At 41.0% G+C, this 25543-nt stretch overlaps 1 protein-coding gene across 2 annotated transcripts in view; it reads left to right on the top strand.

The window, feature by feature from the left end:
- Positions 1–25543, top strand: part of LOC132816031 (glucocorticoid-induced transcript 1 protein-like) — a 229094-nt gene that overhangs the window by 104597 nt on the left and 98954 nt on the right. For both annotated transcript variants that reach the window (XM_060825444.1, XM_060825443.1), the window contains exon 3: positions 6806–6895. In XM_060825444.1, coding sequence (XP_060681427.1) covers positions 6806–6895 — 90 coding nt within the window. The remainder of the gene's footprint in view (positions 1–6805; positions 6896–25543) is intronic.

The following is a 25543-nucleotide window of genomic DNA, read 5'->3' as shown; positions in this document are numbered from 1 at the left end:
GTTCTGCCGGTGGAGGAGTCCAAGGACCTGCATGTCCTCGGTGGAGTGGGAGGGAGAGTTAAAGTGTTGAGCCACGGGGTGATTGGGTTGGTTGGTTCGGGCGGCCCGGAGGTGTTCTCTGAAGCGTTCCGCAAGTAAGCGGCCTGTCTCACCAATATAGAGGAGGCCACATCGGGTGCAGCGGATGCAATAGATGATGTGTGTGGAGGTACAGGTGAACTTGTGGCGGATATGGAAGGATCCCTTGGGGCCTTGGAGGGAAGTGAGTGTGGAGGTGTGGGCGCAAGTTTTACATTTCCTGCGGTTGCAGGGGAAGGTGCCGGGGGTGGAGGTTGGGTTGGTGGGGGGTGTGGATCTGACGAGGGAGTCACGAAGGGAGTGGTCCTTGCGGAACGCTGATGGGGAGGGGAGGGAAATATATCCTTGGTGGTGGGGTCCGTTTGGAGGTGGCGGAAATGGCGGCGGATGATACGTTGTATGCGGAGGTTGGTGGGGTGGTAGGTGAGAACCAGTGGGGTTCTGTCTTGGTGGCGGGCGGAGGAGCAGGAAGTGGAGGAGATGCGGTGGAGGGCATCGTCGATCACGTCTGGGGGGAATCTGCGGTCCTTGAAGAAGGAGGCCATCTGGGCTGTGCGGTGTTGGAATTGGTCCTCCTGGGAGCAGATGCGGCGGAGACGAAGGAATTGGGAATATGGGATGGCGTTTTTACAGGGGGCAGGGTGGGAGGAGGTGTAGTCCAGGTAGCTGTGGGAGTCAGTCGGTTTATAATAGATGTCTGTGTTGAGTCGGTCGCCCGAGATAGAAATGGAAAGGTCTAGGAAGGGGAGGGAGGAGTCTGAGACAGTCCAGGTGAATTTCAGGTCGGGGTGGAAGGTGTTAGTAAAGTTGATGAACTGTTCAACCTCCTCGTGGGACCTCAGACAAGCTGAGACATCACTTTAGCTCTTCGACACTTTAGAGCTAAGGAGCATCTGCCAAGTCATTTTGCACATAGGAGTACATAGACATTCCATGCATTCACAGAATACATCTTCTGGCTGTTAGAGTGCCTTCTTAGCACTCACTCACTTTGCCATTTACTTAGAGGCTTTAACCTTTGTATTCTATGCATTGCGTTCTTTGTGACATTTGCTGACTTCAGCACTGGCTAACAGACTACCAGCCACTTTGTGGATAAAAATGGATGTAGCTGTGGAGAGAAAGCAGAGTTAATGTTTCAAGTTCTTTAGAATTCTGCAACTTATTGTTTTATTGTTTTATTTATCTGTGCAGATAATGTTGCCTTCTCAGTGCACTGGGTGTTTAGTGCTCAGTTACAAGGTTCCAGCCTTTGGGTTGGAGTGCTTTTTAGCACAGGACGAGAGGCAGAAAGCTTGCAACAGTAGTGAGAACTGAACAGTTAATCTGTCAGTCAGATAGGAGGTGGACATGTTGCTGTGCGACACCATGCTGTATCAGCATCACACCTGCACATGTCAGGTTTACGTGGCAAATACTTCAAATAAGTGGCCATGTATGAAGTTTAAGGAGGGCAGTCCTTGGTAGATGGAGGAGGACTGTAGTCGTTCAGGGATTGTAACCGAAGTCACTCAACGGGCTGTCCGATTACAGTACAGAGGAGTTTGCCATACAGTCTGCGAGGCCAAGTGCAAACAGTTCAGTGATTACATATAGTTCAGTCGGGTTGCTGTGGAGATGTCAGTCAGGTGGGATGGGACAATTTCTCCTGCAATGACACAAAATGTAGGGTTGAGCATAGTGGAGTTGAATGGAAAAGCAATTAGTGGTGTTGGACAAGTAGGAAAGGTGGTGAGGTTGCTCCCATTCAGTGAGCAAGCAGTGTGGATTCTGGGAGGATGAGGTGGGTGAAGCCATTGTCATTCCTCAAGCCCTCTAACTCTTGAAATATTTGGGCTCCTGCCTTTTGTACCCTTCTAATAATGGTAATGTCATTTCTTGTACTGTGGTGACCAAAATGATACATGATTTATGCAAGTGTACATCATTGGTTTCAAAAATTGTTTGGTTAATTTTTATTATTTCAGTTCAGCACCCAAAGTCATTTTCTTTTGCCTGTAACTGAGAACTATATTTAGGATTGGGTTCAACCAAGATTCTGTCCAACCAAATGTCATTTTTTTATACAAAATCTTTTGAGATAAAGCCAACATTTCATTAGCTCAGTTATTTACTTTTTTATATCTGTTTGCTAGCTGTTAATAAATCCTTTGCTTCTGAGTGGTGCTTGTATGAGATGCTATGGATCTTGTACCTTCTTAATGTTTCCAGAAGTGGAATGGCTTATTGGTCAAAGATGAACAAAAATGCCTGTTCTAACTTTAAAATAGTTAAAAGAGAGTGAGTCAATCTCCTAACGTTTTAAAAATTTGGTCACTTTTGCCTCCACCATGTTTTTATTTAACCTAGAAGTGTTCTTTTTTTTTTCCCTGATAGTTTTTTGTATTGTTAGAGCTTGGTATGTTAGTTACCACCCTTCCTGAGAAAGGCAGCCAGAGGACAACATTAGCCTGTTTTATGGGTGTTATATTTTTCACGTACTCTGCTTAAAGGATTATTTTAATATCTTTTGCTGGATTGTAAAATCTGCGCATCAGTTAATTTCAATTTCCGATATCATAGGAAGTGCAACAATGTTTATTTATTAAAGCTTAAGATATTTACTAACCATCGGAATTAGGTTTGAGTAGCCGGTATATGAAATGCTCTACACTGCTGTCATCTTGTCTTGCTCTGCATTTGAAATTGAATTTTAATGGTTCACAGACAATGGCCCGGACATTGCAGCCTTATGAAAGCACTGTAATTACTGTTCGTTACACTTAAACTTTCTGTGGATTTTTAAGACTATAATTTATGGTAGTTATGGAGCTGAAACAATACTGTTTGAATTAGTTCATTAGATATACGATCAGAATTAGGCTATTTGGCCCATTTGAGTCTGCTTTGCCATTTGAACATGACTGATATGCTCCTCACGCTCATTTTCCTGTCCTCTCCCCATAACCCTTCAACCCATTACCAATTCAAAATCTATCCAACTCCTCCTTAAAGTTACTCACTGTCCCAGCAACCACGGCACTGTCGGGTAACAAATTCCACAGCTTCACAGCCCTTTGGGAGAAGTAGTTTTTCCTGAACTCTTTTAAATTTGCTACCCCTTATCCTAAGACTATGACCTCATGTCCTAGAATGCCCCACAATAGGAAGCGTCATTCCATGTCTATTTTATCCATGAATATCTTATCTTGAATACCCCAATATGATCTCCCCTCATCCTTCTGAATTCCAGACAGTATAGGCCTAAACTGTACAATCTCTCTTCATACAACAAACCCCACATCCCTGGGATCAATCTAGTGAACCTCCTCTGAATTGCCTCAAATGCCATGACATCTTTACACATATAAGGGGACCAACACTGTGCACTGTACTACAGGTGTGGCCTCACAAATGCCTTGTATCGTTGCAATAATATTTCCTTATCTTTATATTCTATTCCTTTAGCTATAAAAGCCAACATTCCATTCGCTTTCTTTATTATCTGCTGTACCTGCATGCTAGCACTGCTGCCTCATAGCGCCAGGGACCTGGGTTCAATTCCAGCCTTTGGCTACTCTGTGTAGAGTTTGCATATTCTCTCCATGTCAGCATAGGTTTCCTCTGTGTGCTCCGTTACCTCTCTCAGTCTCCGAAGAGGAACCCAGCCAGATCCATTCCTTTACACTACATTCACCTTGACTAATGTACCAAACCTACACATCCCTGAACACTATGAGCTATTTATATCCAAATCACCTAACTTACACATTTTTGGACTGTGGGAGGAAACCAAAGCACCCAGAGGAAACCCACGCTGACACTGGGTTATACTCCGTCATTTCTTGGGCTACATTTAGGGATAAGAAATATTTTTTTCTATAGCATACTTACATTCTTCCTCTCTCGCTCTCCCTCTCCTTCTCTTTCCCATCCCCTTTACATCTAACTTGTCTTTTGCTTTCCTGCTCTCATTATTGCCCCTAACCCTAACCTTATTGCCCCTAACCTTCCTTGTTTGTTCTTTCAGATCTTTCTCCTGGCTCTTTCTATATCTCTGACATTGTATATTTGTACTCTGCCTGGCCTGTGTTGCATATGCTGTATACATCAGTGGTACACCTTGTTCATAGTAGTCCTCGCATACTCATTTCACTATATGTTACAATGTGCATATTCCACACAGAAAGTCTCCCAAGGCTGGAATTGAATGTAGGTCCCTGGTACTGTGAGGCAGCAGTGCTAACAACTGAGCCACCATGCTATTGTATCTCTGCTGTGTATTGAGTAATTGAGGTAAACAAATAAATGACGGAGTATAACCTAGACCATGTCGAAACGGGTTGCACTGGAAAAGCTCAACAGGTAAGGCAGCATCAGAGGAGCAGGAGAGTCGACGTTTTGGGCATAATCCCTTCATTAGGAATAGTCCTGATGAAGGGCTTATGCCTGAAACATTGACCCCCCGCCCCTCAGATGCTGCCTGACCTGCTGTGCTTTTCTAGCGCCACACTTTTCGACTGACTTCTCCAGTATCTGCAGTCCTCACTTTGTCCTATAAGCTAGACAATTTCAATGTCTAAAATTATGAACTGGGGACAGAAGAAAATGGGCCAGACCTATAAATGATGGCCATGTGAGGCCTAATTCATAATTAGCCTTTTTAAATGTAAACCACATGTGAGTAGGCACATGTTGAATGCATTGATATATTTTGTCTGATTTGCAATTTAAGTAAATGTATTTGTTGCAGCTTTTCATAACTTGCAAATCTGTGGGAATAATGACTTTTTTTTTACTAACTGCCCTGCTAATAAATGGCTGACGCTGCAGGGAATTAGAATGAGTGTGACCAAAGCACCAAATCTTGTTTTATCCCCTCAGTTAAATAGCTGAGATGCAGCAATTTTGTTTTCTGCTCCTTCCCGTTAAAATGGTTTCTTCTAAATTTGTAACAGAGTCCTCCTGTCCAGTGTTTCATGATTATATGAGTCACTCTGTCGGGATAAATATCATATGGTTATATTGCATTGGTATCAAAATGTGCATCATCTATATTCTGACTCATTCAACTTGGGCTACATTTAGGGATAAGAAATATTTTTTTCTATAGCATACTTACATTCTTCCTCTCTCGCTCTCCCTCTCCTTCTCTTTCCCATCCCCTTTACATCTAACTTGTCTTTTGCTTTCCTGCTCTCATTATTGCCCCTAACCCTAACCTTATTGCCCCTAACCTTCCTTGTTTGTTCTTTCAGATCTTTCTCCTGGCTCTTTCTATATCTCTGACATTGTATATTTGTACTCTGCCTGGCCTGTGTTGCATATGCTGTATACATCAGTGGTACACCTTGTTCATAGTAGTCCTCGCATACTCATTTCACTATATGTTACAGTGTTTGTAACTATTCTACTTTGAATAAATAGAACACCTGAGAACATTGTGTCCTTATGCAGAACAAAATACACCTAGTCAGTCTTTGAAGTCTGTAACATTCTTCTGAGAGAAGGTGTACTCAGCATAATTTTGTGGAAATTTAATTTTCCATTTCTATTCCCAGGTTGGCTTATTTTATTTTCAAAGACAAAGAAGGATGGTGAAAACTCTACTTTCATATCTTCTGTGTTGGATGTTGGAAATGAACATTGTAACATGATGTATTTTGGATATTCAAATATAACTTAAACTTTAGATTTACTATATTTGGGTAAATTCCATGCATGTGCCATTTTTTGACCTAACCTTGGAATGACTGAAATTGTGTGCAATGCTTTATCTGACTCCTCCTCTCCCCATCCTGTTCTTCTGGGAACTTGAATACCTCACTTTTCCATCCAGAAAATTCTCCTCTTCCCTCAATAAATTCTGCATTAAGGTTCTTTAAGTTTGTCATTTCAGTGCTGGCCGACAGCCTGGATTCTCTGGTGTTATCAGAGAAAGACGGTGCTTCTTTTGAAAACAAAATACAAACCAGGAAATAGCTCAATGAGTTTTGAAGAGATAAAAGGTTTGGTGGTGGGGAGTTGGGCGGTCTGAAAAATTGGTTCATTCAGCATTACTTTCAGTGTTACTAGACTTGTGTTCATCCGCATGGTCCATGGTTTGTGGGCCACAACCTATGTATCCTGCATTGTGTTCATCATTGATATAATTGGAGAACTGACCTGTTGTGCTCCTAGCCTTGAAGAATTATCACACGTCTCCCAATAACACCATATGTGAGCACACTTTTCCCTCTAGTTGTTTTTCTTTACTTCTAATGTAGGGCAGGCTGGATTCTGGCTGGGCTACTGAAAACCCCTCCCAATGATTTCAGATTCTGTGTTGCTTGTTCTTTTCTGTTTAATTCACATTTTGTTTGTTAACACAGTGCTATTAAATGTAACAGAATCTTGGAAAATCAGGAATTTAAATGGTGGAATGTAAAGTTTAGTATGAGTTTCCGTATTTGCTTTCGTAGTATTTTGATTGACTTAGAATGGAGAGGAGTTCTATCAACTTGACAGGAAATGGAATAGACGTAGGAACCAATATTTTAACAGAGAATAATATTTGTAAATCAGGGAAATTTAATTCACATACACTGTAATATTGTGAGAACAAAGTAAGTCAACTGAAGTCTTTACTTTTTTGTCAGAAATTATTTTTGCTGCCAGCATGAATTCTTAGTGTTGACAGGATCAGTTCTGGTAAAACTTGTTAACTGAACTCCTTTTAAACAATAGCTTTGTTGTTCTCACTTTCCAGACACCCAGTTATTGGTCAGATGAAGGACCAGAAAAGAAAAGCACACATCAGCGCTCTGCTTCATGGGGAAGTGCTGATCAGCTAAAAGAGGTAATGAGCAAGTATCCAACAACAGTATTCAGAGCAAGATTGTGAATTTTTGCAGTTGGATCTTAAAGTTGCATTTTTCCTGTTTCTATAGATTTTGAAGTTGGCCAAAATAGTATAATATATATAAAGTAGACCTGTTTCTTAAGCTATTGCATTCGATCACAATTCTTTTCGCATTCCTCAAACTTATTTCTATGAAACTGAAAATAAGATGAAAGTTGCAATCTCTTCCGTACTTCACTTGTTTAGTGGCTGTCGTGGTTTTGTTTACATTCTTAATACATTGTTATGTAAAATCAAGTAATTTATATGAGTGTAACTAAAGAATGTGGCCAGGTTATTCGGGTACAGGGACATGGTATTTGAGACCAATCTGACTCCCATCCAGTTTGAAATTTGAAATTTAAATTTCTTACACTGGATATGGTGGATCACTGTTGTTAGAGAACCCTGGCTATTCTGGTCTGTCGAATGGTGGAGGCAGCTGAGTTGGTATTTGGCTGGTAATGAGATTGAAAATTTTAAGGATAACCAAGGATAGAAATGACGCAACATTTTTAAGAAACGTAATATCGGTGGAGGTGGAAATTTATCCTGTATCTTCTATTATGAAATTGTATAATGAAGTTTTGCTATGTTATCTTAGGAGATATTTGTTACTCTTGAATATAAAAGTATGTGAGTTCCTGTAAAGGTAAATTCAGAACAGTTAGGGCTTCAGGTTCAGACACCATCCACCTAAAACTGATTAACGAGATTGGACATGTATTCTGTGAACCCCTTCACCAGTGTGGACGTATCTGGAATTGTTCCTTTGGAATGTAAGCGCATAGTTCAGATCTTCCAAGTTAACAGTTAACCCTATGTCCTCCAGTCGAACTGGGGCAGGCACACTGAGGAAGGAAAGAGGACTAGTAATTCAGAGTCCCAAGTTAATGCTCTGGGCAGATAAGTTCAAATCTCACCAAGGCAGCCAGTGGAATTTAATTTTAAATAATAACATCTGGAATTGAGAGCTAGTGTCAGTAATGATGGGCAAGAAGCTATCATCGGTTGTCACAAAAATTCATTTGGTTCATTAATATCTTTGAGAGGGAAATTTGCTTTGTCTGACCCACATGTGACTCCAGACCCACAAATGTTGATGACTTATTTATTAGTCAAGGGGTAAATATGGGGAATGTGTCTGGGTGGGTTACTCTTTGGAGGGTTGGTGTGGACTTGTTGGGCCGAGGAGGCTGTTTCCATACTGTAGGGAATCTAATATAGTCTAATATACTTTTAACTGTGCTCTGAAATGAACAAGCAAGTCACTTAGTTCTGTGTAGTTAGAGAGAGCCAACAATTGAGCGCTTGCCAACTATGCCCACATCCCATAAGACAGAGAAGCAGAAGTAGGTCATTTAGCCTATTGTATCTGCCATTGTCTTTCAGTGAGATCATTGCTGCTTTGATAATCTTCAACTCCATTGATAGAACAGTACAGCACAGAACAGGCCCTTCAGCCCACGATGTTGTGCTGACCACTAATCCTCATGTATGCACCCTCAAATTTATGTGACCATATGCATGTCCAGTAATCTCTTAAATATCCCCAATCACCTTGCTTCCACAACTACTTCTGGCAACGCATTCCATGCTCTCACAACTCTGTGTAAAGAACCCGCCTCTGACATCCCCTCTATACTTTCCTCCAAACAGCTTAAAACTATGACCCCTCGTGTTAGTCATTTTTGCCCTGGGAAATAGTCTCTGGCTATTGACTCTATCTATCCTCTAATTATCTTGTATACTTCAATTAGGTCCCCTCTCCTCCTCCTTTTCTCCAATGAAAAAAGTCTGAGCTCAGTCAACCTCTCTCCATAAGACAAGCCCTCCAGTCCAGGCAGCATCCTGGTAAACCTCCTCTGAACCCTCTCCAAAGCATCCTCATCTTTCCTATAATAGGGCGACCAGACTGGACGCAGTATTCCAAGTGCGATCTAACCCAAGTTTTATAGAGCTGCAACAAGATCTCACGACTATTAAACTCAATCCCCCTGTTAACGAAAGCCAAAACACCATATGCTTGCTTAACAACCGTGCCCACTTGGGTGGCCATTTTAAGGGATCTATGTACCTGCACACCAAGATCCCTCTGTTCCTCCACACTGCCAAGAATCCTATCCTTAATCCTGTACTCAGCTTTCAAATTTGACCTTCCAAAATGCATCACCTCGCATTTATCCAGGTTGAACTCCATCTGCCACCTCTAAGCCCATCTCCGCATCCTGTCAACGTCCCACTGCAGCCTACAACAGCCCTCTATACTGTCAACGACACCTCCACCCTTTGTGTCGTCTGCAAACTTGCTGACTCATCCCTCAATCCCCTCATCCAAGTCATTAATAAAAATTACAAACAGTAGAGGCCCAAGGACAGAGCCCTGTGGAACACTATTCACCACAGACTTCCAGGCAGAATATTTTCCTTCTACTACCATTCACTGTCTTCTGTTGGCCAGCCAATTCTGTATCCAGCTAAGTTCCCCTGTATCCCATTCCTCCTGTCCTTCTGAATGAGCCTACCATGGGGAGCCTTATCAAATGCCTTGCTAAAGTCCATATCCACCACATCCATAGCTTGACCCTCATCAACTTTTCTAGTCACATCCTCAAAGAACTCGATAAGGTTTGTGAGGCATGACCTGTCCCTCTCAAAGCCTGTTGACTGCATTTAATCAAGCCATGCTCTTCCAGATGGTCATAAATCCTATCCCTCAGAATCCTTTCTAACACCTTGCAGACGACAGACATGAGACTTACTGGTCTGTAATTGCCGGGGATTTCCCTATTTCCTTTGTTGAAGAAAGGAATTACATTTGCCTCTCTCCAGTCCTCAGGTACGACTCCAGTGGAGAGCGAGAATGCAAAGATCTTCGCAAGTGCTGAAGCAATTGCTTTTCCCAAAACAGCCGAGGACAAATCTGGTCCGGGCCAGGCGACTTGTCAATCTTAATATTTTGACAAAATTTTCAGCACATCAGCTTCCTCTATCTCTATCCATTTCAGCATGCACACCTGCTCTTCAAAGGTTTCAATCACTACAAAGTTTGTTTCTTTCGTAAAGACAGAAACAGAAAACTCATTTCGGGCTTCCCCTACCTCCTCAGATTCCACACACAAATTCCCTATGCTATCCCTGATCAGCCCTACTCTTTCTTTGACCATTCTCTTATTCCTCACATAAGTGTAAAATGCCTTTGTGTTCTCCCTAATCCGTTCTGCCAAGCCTTTCTCGTGCCCCCTCCTGGCTCTCCTCAGACCATTTTTGAGATCTTTCCTCGCCTGCTGAGCTTGACCCTAGCTTCCTCCATCTTATGTAAGCTACCTTTTTCCTTTTGATGAGAAGCTCCACCGCTCTCGTCATCCAAGGTTCCTTTATCTTACCACTTCTTGCCTGTCTCAGAGGGACATATTTATTCATCACTTGCAACACCTATTCCTTAAACAGTCTCCATATATCTATAGTGCCTTTACCATGGAACAATTGCTCCCAATCCATTCTTCCTAACTCATGTCTAATCGCATTATAGTTCCCCAATTAAATATCCTCCCATTTTGCCTAATCCTCTCCTTCTTCATAGCTATGTAAAGTGTGAGGCAGTTGTGGTCACGATCACCAAAATGCTCTCCCACCACAAGATCTGATACCTGCCCCGGCTCATTTCCGAGCACTGTCTAGAATGGCCTCTCCCCTCGTCAGCCTGTCAACGTACTGAGTTAGGAAACCCTCCTGAACACACCTTACAAAAACAGCTCCATTCAAATCTTTTGCTCGAAGGAGGTTCCAATCAATATTGGGAAAGTTAAAGTCAACCATTACAACAACCCTACTACGTCCACACTTTTCCAAAATCTGCCAACCTATGCTTTCTTCCATCTCCCTGCTGCTAGTGGGGGGGCCTGTAGTAAACTGCTAAAGAGGTGACTGCTCCCTTGCTGTTCCTAATTTCCACCCATACTGACTCTGTAGGCAGATCTTCCTCGACAATGGAAGCTTCTGTCGCTGTGATACCCTCTCTGATTAGTAGTGCTACACCCCCTCCTCTTTCCCCCCCTCCCTATTCTTTTTAAATGCTCTAAACCCTAGAACGTCCAGCAACCATTCCTGCCCCTGAGAAACCCATGTCTCTGTTATGGCCACAACATCATAGCACCAGGTACTGATCCATGCTCTAAGTTCATCACTTTTATTCCTGATACTCCTTGTGTTAAAGCAAACACATTTTAACTGATCCCTTGGTTCCTTTCCTGGAAAATCCTTCCCACTAGCTGGTTTACCTCTTGCTATTGCCTCATCTGCATCAACTCTCACTTCAGCTCAGGTTCCCACCCCCCTGCCATACTAGTTTAAATCCTCTCAAACTACTCGAGCAAACCTTCCACCTCGGACATTGGTCTGCTTCCAGTTCAGATGCAACCCGTCCTCCTTGTACAGGTCACACCTTCCCCAGAAGGCATCCCAATTATCTATATATCTGAAGCCCTCCCTCCTACACCAGGTGCGCAGCCATGTATTAAGCTGTGCCCGCTTCCTGTTCCTCGCCTTGCTATCTCATGGCACCGGTAGTAAACTAGAATCCTGATCCTGACCACAAAATCTCCTGTCGATTCCCCTAACTATCGAGTCCCCTACCACAAGTACTTTTCTATTCTGCCCCCTTCCCTTCTTTGCCACAGTGTCAGGCTCGGTGCCAGAGAACTGACTGCTATGGCTTTCCTCTGGTAGGTCATCCCCCCCAGCAGTATCCAAAACGGTATACTTATTGCTGAGGGGAATGTCCACAGGGGATCTCTGCACTGTCTGTCTGTCTCCTTTCCTCCCCCTAACTGTAACCGATCTATCCTTGTCCTGAGCCTTAGGAGTGACCAACTCCTGGTAACTCCTCTCAATTACCCCTCAGCCTCCTGAATGATCCGTAGACCATCCAGCTCCTACTCCAATTCCCTAACACGGTTTCCAAGGAGCTGGAGTTGGGTGCACTTCCCACAGATGGAGCCAGTGGAGACGTGTGCCATGTTTCCCACCTGCCACATTCTGCAGGAGGAGCAAGCAGCTGCCCTAGCATCCATACCTGATGTATTTGAACACCCACTTAGTACTAAAGTAGAAAGCTTAGTTCAAGTTGCTATAAAATTAATAACAAACTTATATCCAATAGAGGAAATTTACAATGAACCTTGCCTTATTAACTAGGTTAGAGGAGGAGGGCTGGTGGGAGACATTGCAATTGTAGAGTCTTGGATTTAGCCACCTTGCTGATATATATGGTCACTGCTTTCCTTCCCGGCTGCCCCCTGGTCCTCGTCACTTCCCCCGCTGCTTCCGCTCCTTCTGTGAAAGGGAAAACACCGCTGTCCGCTACCAGTAAATAACTTTTAAAAAACTGCCTTACCTTAGCTGCAGTCTTTCTGGTTCATCTTACTTCCACTGCTGCTCGCACTCAAAATGATGCTTCCCTATTAACTCCACTGATGTTTCCCTATAAACCTTAATTTCCTACCTGATTATAAATCTGTCAGTCTCACGATAAAACAAAGAAAAAGTAAACTCAATATAAGTTCTAGAAAAGGAAATCATTTCTTACAAATTTGATTAAAATAATTCCGCTGCTTTGGAATTTTTGAAAATATTTGATGAGGTAACACATGTAGATATGACTCAGTCCCATCTTAAGTGATATAAATTTTATATGCTGGATTAGAAATTGTCTCCAAATCATCAGCAGTTAAATAGTTACTATTGACAGATGGGGATCAGACTGGAAGAATACTACAAGTGGTGGCTTGCATCAGGCTCACTATTGTTCACTGTTTTTATTAATTATCTGCACTGTGATGCAGGGAGAAAGTTTAGTAAGTTTCCGGATGATTCTAAAGTTTGTGAGAGTACAAAGACATTCAAAGAATGTAGTAAAGTGCAAAACAGTTTAGGTGTGGCTAGGGGAGGAAGCCACGATAGTTAATGACATTTAACTGCTGTAAATACAGGGTCATTGCTTGTAGCTGGATCAATAAAGAATTTATTTTCTTTCAGTATCATAAGCCTGCAATTTTGTTATGAGAGAAAAAAATTACAGGTGTCATTGCACGTAGTTTGCTGAAAGTTTGCCACTAATGCCAAGAAAACATTGTCAAAGCAAACAGTTGTGGGGATAGAACTATTCAGGGAAAATAAAAACTGGTTGGACTGTAGGCCGCATCAGATATGCTGCACCTAGTTTGTTTTTTTTTCACATGTTCCTAGAATCATAGAGATGTACGGCACAGAAACAGACCCTTCGGTCCACTCGTCCATGTCGACCAGATATCCCAACTCAATCTCTTCCAAACCTGCCAGCACCCAGCCCATATCCCTCCAAATCCTTCCTATTCATATACCCATCCAGATGGCTTTTAAATGTTGCATTGTGCTAGCTTCCACCACTTCCTCTGGCAGCTCATTCCATACACGTACCACCCTCTGTGTGAAACAGTTGGCCCTTAGGTCTCTTTTATATCTTTCCCCCTCACCCTAAACCTATGCCCTCTAGTTCTGGACTCACCCACCTCAGGGAAAAGACTTTGTCTATTTATCCTATCTATGCCCCTCATGATTTTGTAAACCTCTATAATGTCACCCCTCAGCCTCCGACGCTCCAGGGAAAACAGCCCCAACCTATTCAACCTCTCCCTATAGCTCAAATCCTCCAACCCTGGCAACATTTTTGTAAATCTTTTCTGAACCCGTTCAAGTTTCACACCATATTTCCGATAGGAAGGAGACCAGAATTGCATGCACTATTCCAAAAGTGGCCGAACCAATGTCCTGTACAGCTGCAACATGACCTCCCAACTCCTGTACTCAATACACTAACCAATAAAGGAAGGCATACCAAACACCTTCTTCACTATCCTAACTACCTGCGACTCAACTTTCAAGGAGCTATGAACCTGCACTCCAAGGTCTCTTTGTTCAGCGACACTCCCTAGGACCTTATCATTAAGTGTATAAGTCCTGCTAAGATTTGCTTTCCCAAAATGCAGCACCTCGCATTTATCTAAATTAAACTCCATCTGCCACTTCTCAGCACAATGGCCAATCTGATCAAGATTCTGTTGTAATCTGAGGTAACTGTCTTCGCTGCCCACTACACCTCCAATCTTGGTGTCATCAGCAAACTTACTAACTATACCTCTTATGCTCGCATCCAAATCATTTATATAAATGATGAAAAGTAGAGGACCCAGCACTGATCCTTGTTGCATTCCACTGGTCATAGGCCTCCAGTCAGAAAAACAACCGTCTACTGCCACCCTCTGTCTTCTACCTTTGGGCCAGTTCTGTATCCAAATGGCTAGTTCTCCCTACATTCCATGTGATCTAACCTTGTTCACTAGTCTCCCATGGGGAACCTTGTTGAACGCCTTACTGAAGTCCATATAGATCACATCCACCGCTTTGCCCTGATCAGTCCTCTTTGTTACTTCTTCAAAAAACTTAATCAAGTTTGTAAGACATGATTTCCCATGCATAAAGCCATGTTGACTATCTCTAATCAGTCCTTGCCTTTCCAAATACATGTACATCTTGTCCCTCAGGATTCCCTCCAACAACTTGCCCACCACCGACGTCAGGCTCACTGGTCTGTAGTTCCCTGGCTTGTTCTTACCACCTTTCTTAAACAGTGACACCACGTTAGCCAACCTCCAGTCTTCTGGCACCTCACCTGTGACTATTGATGATACAAATATCTCAGTAAGAGGCCCAGCAATGATTCCCTAGCTTCCCACTGAGTTCAAGGGTACAACTGATCAGGTCCTGGGGATTTATCCATTTTTATACGTTTCAAGACATCCAGCACTTCCTTCGCTGTAATATGGCCTTTTTTCAAGATGTCACCATCTATTCCCCTACAGTCTATATCTTCTATATCCTTTTCCACAGTAAATACTGATGCAAAGTACTTGTTTAGTATCTCCCCCATCTCCTGCAGCTCCACACAAGGGCCGCCTTGGTAATCTTCCAGGGGCCCTATTCGCTCACTAGTTACCCTTTTGTCCTTTAATGTATTTGTAAAAACCTTTTGGATTCTCCTTAACTCTATTTGCCAAAGCTATTGCATTTCCCCTTTTTACCCTCCTGATTTCTATCTTAAGTATACTCCTACTGCCTTTATAATCTTCTAAGGATTCACTTGATCTATTCTGTCTATACCTGACATATGCTTCCTTTTTAAAAAACTTTTTTTAGACATCCAGCATTCCCTATACCCACCAGCCTTTCCTTTCACCCTAACAGAAACATACTGTCTCTGGACTCTCGTTTTCTCATTTCTGAAGGCTTCCTATTTTCCAGCCGTCCCTTTACCTGCGAACATCTGCCTCCAATCAGCTTCCAAAAGTTCTTGCCTAATACGTCAAAATTGGCCTTTCTCCAAATTAGGAGTTCAACTTTTAGATCTGGTCTATTGTTTTTCATCACTATTTTAAAACTAATAGAATTATGGTCACTGGCCCCAAAGTGACACCTCAGTCACCTGCCCTGCCTTATTTCACAAGAGTAGGTCAGGTTTTGCACCTTCTCTTGTAGGTACATCCACATCAGATGTACCTACAAGAATCAGAACATTTTCTTGTACACACTTAACAAATTTCTGTCCATCTAAACTCTTAACACTATGGCAATCCCAGTCTATGTTTAAAAAGTTAAAATCCCCCACTATAATCAGCCTATTATTCTTACAGATAGCTGAGATCTTACAAATTTGTTTCTCAATTTCCCTCTGAATATTAGGGGGTCCATAATACAATTCCCTTTCTTGTTTCTCAGTTCAAATAACTTCCCTGGATGTATTTCCGGGAATATCCTCCCTCAGTACAGCTGTAATGCTATCCCTTATCAAAAATGCTACTCCTCCTTCTGGCTTGCCTGCCTTTCTGTCCTTTCTGTAGCATTTGTATCCTCGAACATTAAGCTGCCAGTCCTGTCTATCCCTGAGCCATGTTTCTGTAATTATGATATCCCAGTCCCATGTTGTGATATGATAGTCTCAGAAAAGGTTCAGCGGAGCACAATAGGAATGCTTACGATTTAAATAACATCAGCTACTCAGGCTTCAAAAGCAGCATTTATTAACTTTATAGTTGTGTAGAATTAGGTGCAGGGCTTGTATAACGTAAGAAAAGGGCTGGATTTGCATTCCTTAGTGAAAGATCATTTCAGTTTGACGTAGAAAGAGGAATCGAGGACATACATTTAAATTGTGTAGAAATAGGAATAGGCTAGTTGTTAAAGGTTTTTTCTTTTCCCAGAGAATAGCGAACTTCTGGAATGCTGGCTTGCGTAATGTGTGCTGACTGTGCATGTCTTCAAGAGGAAGCTGAGCCGGTTCTTGACTGGGGCAGAGATGGTATATAGAATGTAAGTGTAAAACAGTTACAGCCCATGTGATGACTAGATCTCCTAGACTGGTTTCAATCACTTGTGGCTTCATGGAGGAATTTTCTAATTCCTTTTCTCATATTGGCTCTGATTTTCTGTTTTTACCTATACCAGGAGATTACATGGCTTCAGGTGTGCTTGCAGTATCTAGTTGTGATGCTCCAGGCATCATGGGGGTGGGCAGGTTTAATGAATCAACCGGTATTTTGCTGCCTGTCACTATTATGTGCTTGTATGTTGATAGAAATGCCTCAATTCAAGCTGTCTCTTGAAGAACAGGGTCTTATATTTGTTGCCAATAATCTTTTGGCCCTATTTCCTTGCTGAACTATGCATCTTGCTTCATGCTTCTTCACAAGGACAGATGAGAGACAACATTGTTATTGTTGCTCTAAATCAGGCTAAGACTTCCTTTCCATCCAGTCAACCTCTGTTAGCATGGCCTCAGTTCATGCTTTCCTATGGCCATGCAGTTGATTAAGAAGCTATGTCATAGTGTTACAAATGGTTGCTTCAGCTCTTTTGAAGGGACTCAGCTGTGACTACAGCATACAGAAGTGCATAGAATAGAGTTGATTGTTCAACAAGTACGAATGTTAAGTCATCATGAAATGGAAATCTAAAAGACAACCTGGATTTTCGTTATGTCCATGAATTAGTGCTGCAAAACGCTTGCCCTATTAAAGTAAAGTACATCGCTACATAGAATAAACCACCACTAACCTGATTAGTGGTGTTGATTAGTGGAGATGATGGAAAGATATGATTCTGTTAAGGCATCCCATGGGAAAGCTTTGATAAGTATAACAAACTCTGTTCTGACAATACAAAGGTTTATTCCAAACTACAATGCTCTGGGATTCAGATTGTTTTTTTACCTCTTGAGTTTTGACCATGTATGATGTCATTCTGGTGTCTGAAGTGTTGCTGGTATATAACCATATCTCAACTTGTTGACTACATAATACCTGTTTTTAAAATGATCTCATCTTGCAATTCCCACATTGTATCACAAGGAGATGTCAGATTTTGGAATTAGTTCAAATGTTTACTTGTTTACTTTTAAGGTGGTGTTCTGCTTGGAAACTCCTCGTGCAGTGAACTAAAATTTTCTAATGTTGTATACTACTCATGTTGAAATGCAGCTCTACTTTTCTAAAACCAAAAGTTGTTACTACATGATGTAGAGGTTAACTTTTCTTATTATAACTTATGTTATGTAGCTTTTTTTAAAGCAATTTGACCCATTATATTGAATGAAGGTATGAATCCCAAATGTGTTATATTTCTAAAGTTCCAGAGGTTGTTTGATGTCATTCATGTAGGACCAATGTACTCCTGTAACCAAGAGTGAGCTTTAATATGAAAACCCTTGCAGTTCATTGTTGTTCTGATTATGCATCATCTGCCCTTGTGCACCTTAAAAAGAGAGGGAAAATATAATTTGACAGTGCCTCATTCCATCCGTGTTCTCTTGTGTGCTACCTTCTGCAAAAATAGGCTTACAATGAATAGTTTGCATTAGTAGCTGGTCACATCTCTAAAGTCTCTGCAGGTTTAACCAAAATAAAAGTGTCCAACATGGAAGAGATCAACAAGACTTTGTATTGATAATACTAGACATAAAGGAGCTATAAAGTAAATTGCAACCAAAACAATGTCCATGGAAAGTAGGAGACAACATGGGTGTTTAGAGTTGGGGTTGAACAATGGATTTGCTGCAATGCATAGTGAGTGAAATAGCCTTTAAATGCCATTGCTGATAGGCTTAATCTGCTATATTGTTTCACATTTGCAGATCACTGGAGCCCACATTCAGCTGATTTGCCAGTTCCTGCCAAGGTTTATTCTCTTGGACATAATTGTCTCTGCTGAGCAGATAGTTCCTCTCTGACTGTGCTTCAGCAACAGGATTACCACTGTCTGTTCTTCAGAATATAATGGCTGTCACATTGCTGTTGCTAGATCTTCAGAGAATTGTTTTGCCAAATTACAGGAATTTCCCTTTATGTGAGCAGGCAACATTTGAATTCAAGACTTTTACATTTGGGAATCTTTATAGGAATGGATCAGAAAAAACCCTAGGGACTTTTATTCCCAGATAACATTAATCCGCCAATGATGGACAATCAGAAAATGGATTGGAAGTGGCTGTTAATATCTGACTAATTCAATTCAGAGGTTTGAGAGAGATTAACAGTTGGTTAAGGAGGGATGAGTGAGTGAGGATTGAGAAGAACAGGGTGTGGAGTGGGTATGATGTAGCATAATGAGGTGGACTTTGCGGGAAGGCGGTGTAAAGGGGTGGCATGGGTATGTGATAAGGAAAGACAGGGTCTATGTATGGGAAAAAGGCAATTGGCTTGGCTGTGAAGAAAATGGGTGAATAGGAGTTGAAGGAGGAAAGCAATTTTTTGTGGAGCTTGGAGGAACACAATTTTAATAGCTCCAGAAGGTGAAGGAATAGACTGTCAAGAAGTATACTTCATCAAGAAGCTTCTTTTCCAATTAATCCTTTAACAAGCTTCAGTCTGCTTGGAATGTTCCAGTGCTTCATTGCTCAGGCCAGTAATAAACTAAACATTTTGTTGGGACCCAATCTCCATTCTTTATAGAAATACCCCATTGTCTTTGTGTGGATGTTTTCATGTGTGCAGCAAACATCAGGATTATTGTGGGAAACCGGAGGGTAAGTCTCCAACTTAATTTTCATTACCCTGAGTCCCTGCTTTCCGTCATATGAAGGAAGTTGAAATTTACCATTTATCCTTGCTGGGGAGATAAGTATAATGCATGTGCTTTTATTTTTATTACTGTGATTGTGGTGACTTAATATATTCTCTATTGAACACCACCCATAAATTTACTTGACAAATTGCTTGTTGACCCTTGGATGGTTTGGTGGCAGTTAGTTGTTGTTGTGGACACTAAGCATCATGCCCTCTCTTTCTTTGGAATGCATGCTTCTGAATTCTTATGGCTAAACAGAAGTCAGTTTGGCAGCCAGTTCCTTGAACTATACTGTTTATGAGACTAACTCAGTATTGTAGCAGTTGCTATATAATTATTCAGATCTTGCCGTACAATATAATTTGGCTTCAATCCTTATAACTCTGTTAAGTGTTTTGGAGTGCCTTTCTAATTTAAAGGCACAGAGTAGGTACAATTGTTGTTGAAATTGTTTGAGCTTATTAATAGTGTATGCAAATAACAAATTTTATTTCATTGCCAGTACATGTTTAGTATTCAGGCAGGGAACACAGTAATCACAGTATCATTTTTTTGTATTATGTGTTTTGATTTTCTTTGATAAAGTCGGGGTATTGCTAACCGAGGCCAATACTTATTGCCTATCCCTAACTGCTGTGGAGAAATAACTGCCTGAAATAATTTTAATATTTAGAGATGGGTTCTGTATTACAATAGTGCACTTTATAACAACTTATTCCTTTTTTATTTTACCCTTTAAAGACAAGGTGCTAGCAGTTTATATAATTTGAGATAGTGTATATTTAAGTTCAAAGGGCAGATTTTCTCCTTCCCTGTTCCAAATAGAACCGTTTTTTTTAAAAAACAGCATTGGAGAAAATGAACATTAATGATTTTCTCAAGTCTGTTTTTCTTGAATACTTATTGTTGCTTCGAAATTTCCTTTGGCTTTTCTGATGTTTTTACCCAACTACACCCGAGAGGATGCAGTTGTATTAAGTACCTGCAGGTGTCTCTGCATGGATTTCCTCCAATAACATGTTGTGAACATCTAGAGTAGATTGCTTCCATAAAAATGTCATTGCTGCTTCCTGAGCTGCTCTGTCATTCCTTACTCTTGACAAAAAGCTGGTATTGATAAGTGAGGGATTTAACTTTTGCTTTTTTGAATTAAGTAGTTTTCCAGCATAAGAACTTGGTGATGCTTTTATTTTGTGATTCAACATACACCTGTGTTACTACCAATCCAATGTTTGGATTGTGGCACATTTGGGGAGTTGGGAAAATACCTACAAGGTTTCTTGCAATTGCTGAAGAAATTGATCTCATCATTGCTAGAGTCAGTATCTAGCGTATCCCATCAAAAGGCATAAATATTCCACTGTCCCCTCTGTGTGCAACTGCTACATCCTACCTTGAATAAAAAGAACAAAACTAATTCAGCCCCATGCTTCCTGCTATTTCTGAACCAAACACATACTTGTTTTTAATCTTCATCCATCTCCCAATTTTCATCATGGCGTTGCTCTTTACCAATCCTTCCAAGACCAACAGCAGCAAGTATGAGGCAATCGAAGCAACTTACAAAGGATATTGAAACAGACAATAAAAGCCTTATAAATTGTTGCCTGTGAAATATTCTTATACAGATAGTTTGACCAGTTTATTACTCAAAACGCATTCACCCGGTGTTCTTACTGTGTGAGACAAACAAAAGACTGTGATTCAACTTATTAAAGAAAACACCTCTTATGCAAATTAAGTTAAATTTCCCCAAAATAGGATAATGTTTTTGAAAAATGCACTCAGGGTCTTCTTAAAAAGAAGGTGGGTCTGACACAGTGTATTCACTGGCTGTGTCTTTGCTGAGGGAATGGCTGCTAGCAGTCGCTTCTTATTCTTCCTTTCTGAGCCCTTCTGAAATGGTGCATTGGCCATGCTAAATTGTTCTACAGTCCAGAGAGGTGCAGGATAGGTGGGTTATAGGGTTTAGATGTGGGATGCTCTTTAGAGGGAAGGTGCAGACATGATGGGCCAAATGGCCTCATGCACTAGGGATTCTATGATTCAGCCAATGGGGCCACAGGATAAGGGTCATAACATCTAATGTAGTTAGGCTAAGGTGTACCCATACCCTTTCCAAGATGTGACTACTCTACCATGCCAAGGGGTCAGTCTGGCACTGGAAATACACAAATATAATGTCTCTCCTTATTGTTTTGGCTGAATACTTCTCCTTGAGCATCAGGTCAGAGCAACTTTCCCATTGTTAAGGTCGAGTACTTCTATTCAACACATATGGCAGATCTGGGCTGTTCATTGTTTGCTTTTAATCTGTGGTAACCGTGGCCTTTTTACATTCCATCAGACCTTACTTGCAGAAACTGCTTAACCAATTTTATGTTGGGCCTAGTTGCTAAGGCTATTGGCCATTTGGTCATAAAATGTATCATGAGACAATAGTAAGGACAAATGTTAACCCATTAGATAGATACTATGATACTACAATGGAAAATAAGGAAACATTAACTTTGTTAAACAAATATTTCATAAGCCTTCTTAGAGTAGAGGTTGAGAACAGCATTCTGGAATTTAATGGAACTAAACATTAGTCAAAGGTGGGCAGGGTACCTCATGTTAATACAGGATGTGAAAGTAACAAAAGGCTAACGAGAAAAGTAATGGAATTTATGATTGACAAATCTCCAGAAACAAGAAATACTTGAGGAAATAGCACATGAATTAGGCATTAATCCCGTTAGATTGGAAAATTGCAAATGTAAGTATTATTTTAAAAGTGGGAGCGAGAGAGAGAGATGAGAAAAAAAACTGACCCCTTAGCTGTGGGAAGTGACTAGAACTGATGATTGGTGTTAGATAACTTGAGGACTTGAGCAACTTCTGTTGGATTGGTCCAATTCGCCTAATTTACTTCAGTTTTGTTTGAGAAAACCACCTTGATAATGGACATGGGGAGAGATCAATGGATTTTTAAAAAAATTTGGATTATTGTGCCACAGGAAAGAACATTAATCTCAGAAGGCGTTGTAGTGTAGCTTCCTGGAATAATGATTGGGCTCAAGATGTTAAACTATGGAAATAGTTTGCAACTGACCTCATCTGGGTCCACATAGATTCCTCAGAAGTGTAACATTTAATATTTAACATGACCTTTTCTGGGTACTCCCACAGGTTCCTGTCAAAACTTGCTGAGGCCCACACTTCTGAGACTTTTAGTTCAAATAGTTGTATAGCACTGATAGTGGGCTGTGACATTTGCAAGTAGTTATTGTCTGTGCAGACCTGTGTTATTTGTCTCTTATCTTCCACCCCATGATTGTTAAGAAGTCAGTGTAAGTTAGGAGTTTCATGGGGGCATTTCTCTCAATCAGATCTAGTGAGATTTATCTCCATTCTGCACTGCTCACCTTGTTAACGTGGATAAGTGGTAAGGTTATACATTTTGGTCAGAGGACTATTAGGCTGCATTTATTGTAGAAAGATGAATTTGTTTCATGGAATTTTGGAAATAAGAGCAGGGATGGACCATTTGGCACTTTGAACTTGCTTTACATTGAACTAGGTGGTCTTGCTAAAGCTTTATACAATTGTAGGAAGACATCTTTCCTCTTTTACTTAAATCATGTAGTTGTAAATTCCACCATTACCATTTGCCTTCCAAATTGCTTTCTGTCCCTACATGTTAGCTTTCTTTGACTCATGAGCAAGGACATCTAGGCATCTTTAGATTTCAATGCTTCCTAATCCCTCACCATTGAAGAAATATTCTGCAGTTCTGTTTGGTTACTTAAGATACTGGGAGAAACCAATGAGAGTATTCTTAAATTATACAATACATTCCAAGAATGCATCTTGCACAAGATTAAAGTTAATTGGCCTTACTCAGTTTGTATGTGGATTGAAGTCCCTGTTTTACCCTTATTATACACATCCCCAATTTCCTGATTGATACCATGAATACATTCTAGTAGAGTCAAAGGTCACTTCTGACAAAAGTTCGGCATTCTGTGATACAAACGAAAGCAAATGAGACCCCCTAAACTAGTTTCAATCACCTGCAGCAGTTAGACAAGAATTTTCTGGTTATTTCTCTAATTGCTCTAGTTCTCTATTTTTTTGTGGAGTTTTCCCCAGTCAAAGTGAATGCAGCCTTGACTTGAGACCAGTTTCATTAAATTATATGTAACGTATTAAACATCAAAGCAAATTCAAACACGTTTTGCAAGATGTGAAAACAGAACAGACTGTATACATTCTTTGTAGGGAAGGTTAATTATTTTCTTTTGGTATCTCGAGTTAAGATCAATGTCAACATGTGATATCAAAACAATTGCAGAATTCTGGAAGGGTATTTAATATTGTTTATATAAGGCTGCATTTTTTTAAACTGTAGAAGTGATTGGCAAGAGCAGAGCATGTCTGTACATGTCTGAATGGTGTAGGTGAACCTGTTGGACTCGAGTGTATTGACGTCCGGTAATTAATTCTGCAAAGCTATTAAAATTGCGCTGAAGGAAGAAAACTCAATATTGCTCAGTTACATATGGTTACTAGCCATAAGTTGCAGTTGTGAGGAACTTCAGTTATGTGGATAGTTTGGAGAAACTGTCAGCTAAGTATCAATGTCAGGGAGTTTCATGGGGGCATTTCTCTCAATCAGATCTAGTGAGGTTTATCTCCATTCTGCACTGCTCACCTTGTTAACGTGGATAAGTGGTAAGGTTATACATTTTGGTCAGAGGACTAGAACAACTTTTTCCCTAAATGGAGAGAAACTTCAGAGTGCTTTGGTGCAGTGCTTAGCTATCTCCATGCATGAATCTAGAAGCCCAGTACACAGGTTCAGCAGGTAAAGACAAAAGCAAATGGAATTTTGGCATTTATTGTGAAAGGAAAAGATCGCAAAAGTGGGGAAATGTTGATGCAACAGTACAAGGCCTTATTGAGACTGCACCTGGAGTGTTGCATCCAATTTTGGTCCCCTCACTTAAGGAGGAATACAGATGTTTTGAAGACAGTTCAATGAGGAGGTTCAATGAAGAGAATAAGCAGTTTAGGTCTATACTCTGCAGTTTAGAACAATGAAAGGAGATCTAATTGAAGAATACAAATTGCTAAAGGGGATTGATGGAATACACATAGAAAATATGTTTTTGTATCTGAGCAATCTAGAGCAAGTGATCATAGTTTTAAGATAGGAGTAGCACATTTAAAACAGACCTCTTGAATTAACTACCCCAGAGTAAAGTGGATGCTGGAACATTCAGGAAATGTAAGGAGGAAATAGACTTTTAATTAGTAATTGATTGGAAGCTTATGGAGAACAGGCAAGAAAGTCGAGTTGATGCTGAGATGAGATAAGCCATGATTTTGTCAAATGATGGAGCAAGCTCGAGGGGTTGAATTGCCTACTCCCACTCCTTGTTCTTACGTTCGTATATGTGCACCGTGCCTGCATGGTGCCTGCTCAATACTATTGTGAGCTCACCAACAGGAGAAGTACTTGCCACTGCCAGGATGATTGGTTTTATATACGAAGACTAATTTTGCACCAGGTTACGTACTACCAGGTGGGAGCTGCCCTTTGCAGAATGCAGTGAGAAGGGAATGCAAAAGAAAGTCTACTGAAGGCATCTGAATGGCATAGGTAACACTTTGTTGTCCTTTCTGGTTATCATTGTAATTGCAGCAAGAAGAATCAAGTGACACAGGTTACTTGACCTGAATACCATACCATCATAGACTACTCTTTGTCTAATGTTCAGCATCACACAACATCTACTCATGATCAACATGGTGCATGACACGCTCGAAAGCCTTCAGACAGTTGAAAGCATAACTTCTATTGAACAACAGCAAAAGTGAAGGAAAAATGACCAAAATCAGCATTTGCATCTTGAGAATAATGAGGGCAGCTTGGCATTCAAGCAACAGCAAATATGCAATCAATGAGTGATCACTGACCCAGTTCACATCTGTTGGAAGTGGGCATCGCCTAACTCAACGCCTGTCTGGCCTATTGCACTGGATACTGCATTGCTCTATCCTGTTGGAAGCAATGCTGCTTAGTGTCCTTATTCTCCTCCTCAGAAGACTGTTGCTGCTGTCCCATCACTTCAGCATTCATCATATCCCCTTTCCCCCATTCCATTTGTGCAATGCACAGCATGCAAGGTTTTATGCAGTTCTCTCTGTCTGTACTGTATTGCACCACTGCTCCTAGACTGATCCAAGCAATGAAACCTCAAATTTGATTTATGCTCCATAATGACCCTAGTTGAAGAATAGGCTACGTTACATCTACGCTTAGCCTCAGTCAGAAGGAGTCATCAGCCATAGTTGCAGATGGTAGCCCTTCTCTCCTTCTCAGTGACCATCCTTGTAAAATATCTGCCTCTTGAAATGAAGCAGAAACATGGGAATTCTCAAAGAAGTAGACACCATATAACTTCT

This window comes from Hemiscyllium ocellatum, chromosome 5, assembly GCF_020745735.1.
Source record: "Hemiscyllium ocellatum isolate sHemOce1 chromosome 5, sHemOce1.pat.X.cur, whole genome shotgun sequence".
In the NCBI taxonomy this organism is placed as follows: Eukaryota; Metazoa; Chordata; class Chondrichthyes; order Orectolobiformes; family Hemiscylliidae; genus Hemiscyllium; species Hemiscyllium ocellatum.
The sequence above is the reverse complement of the archived record's forward strand: the minus strand, read 5'-3'. Positions and strand labels throughout refer to the sequence as shown.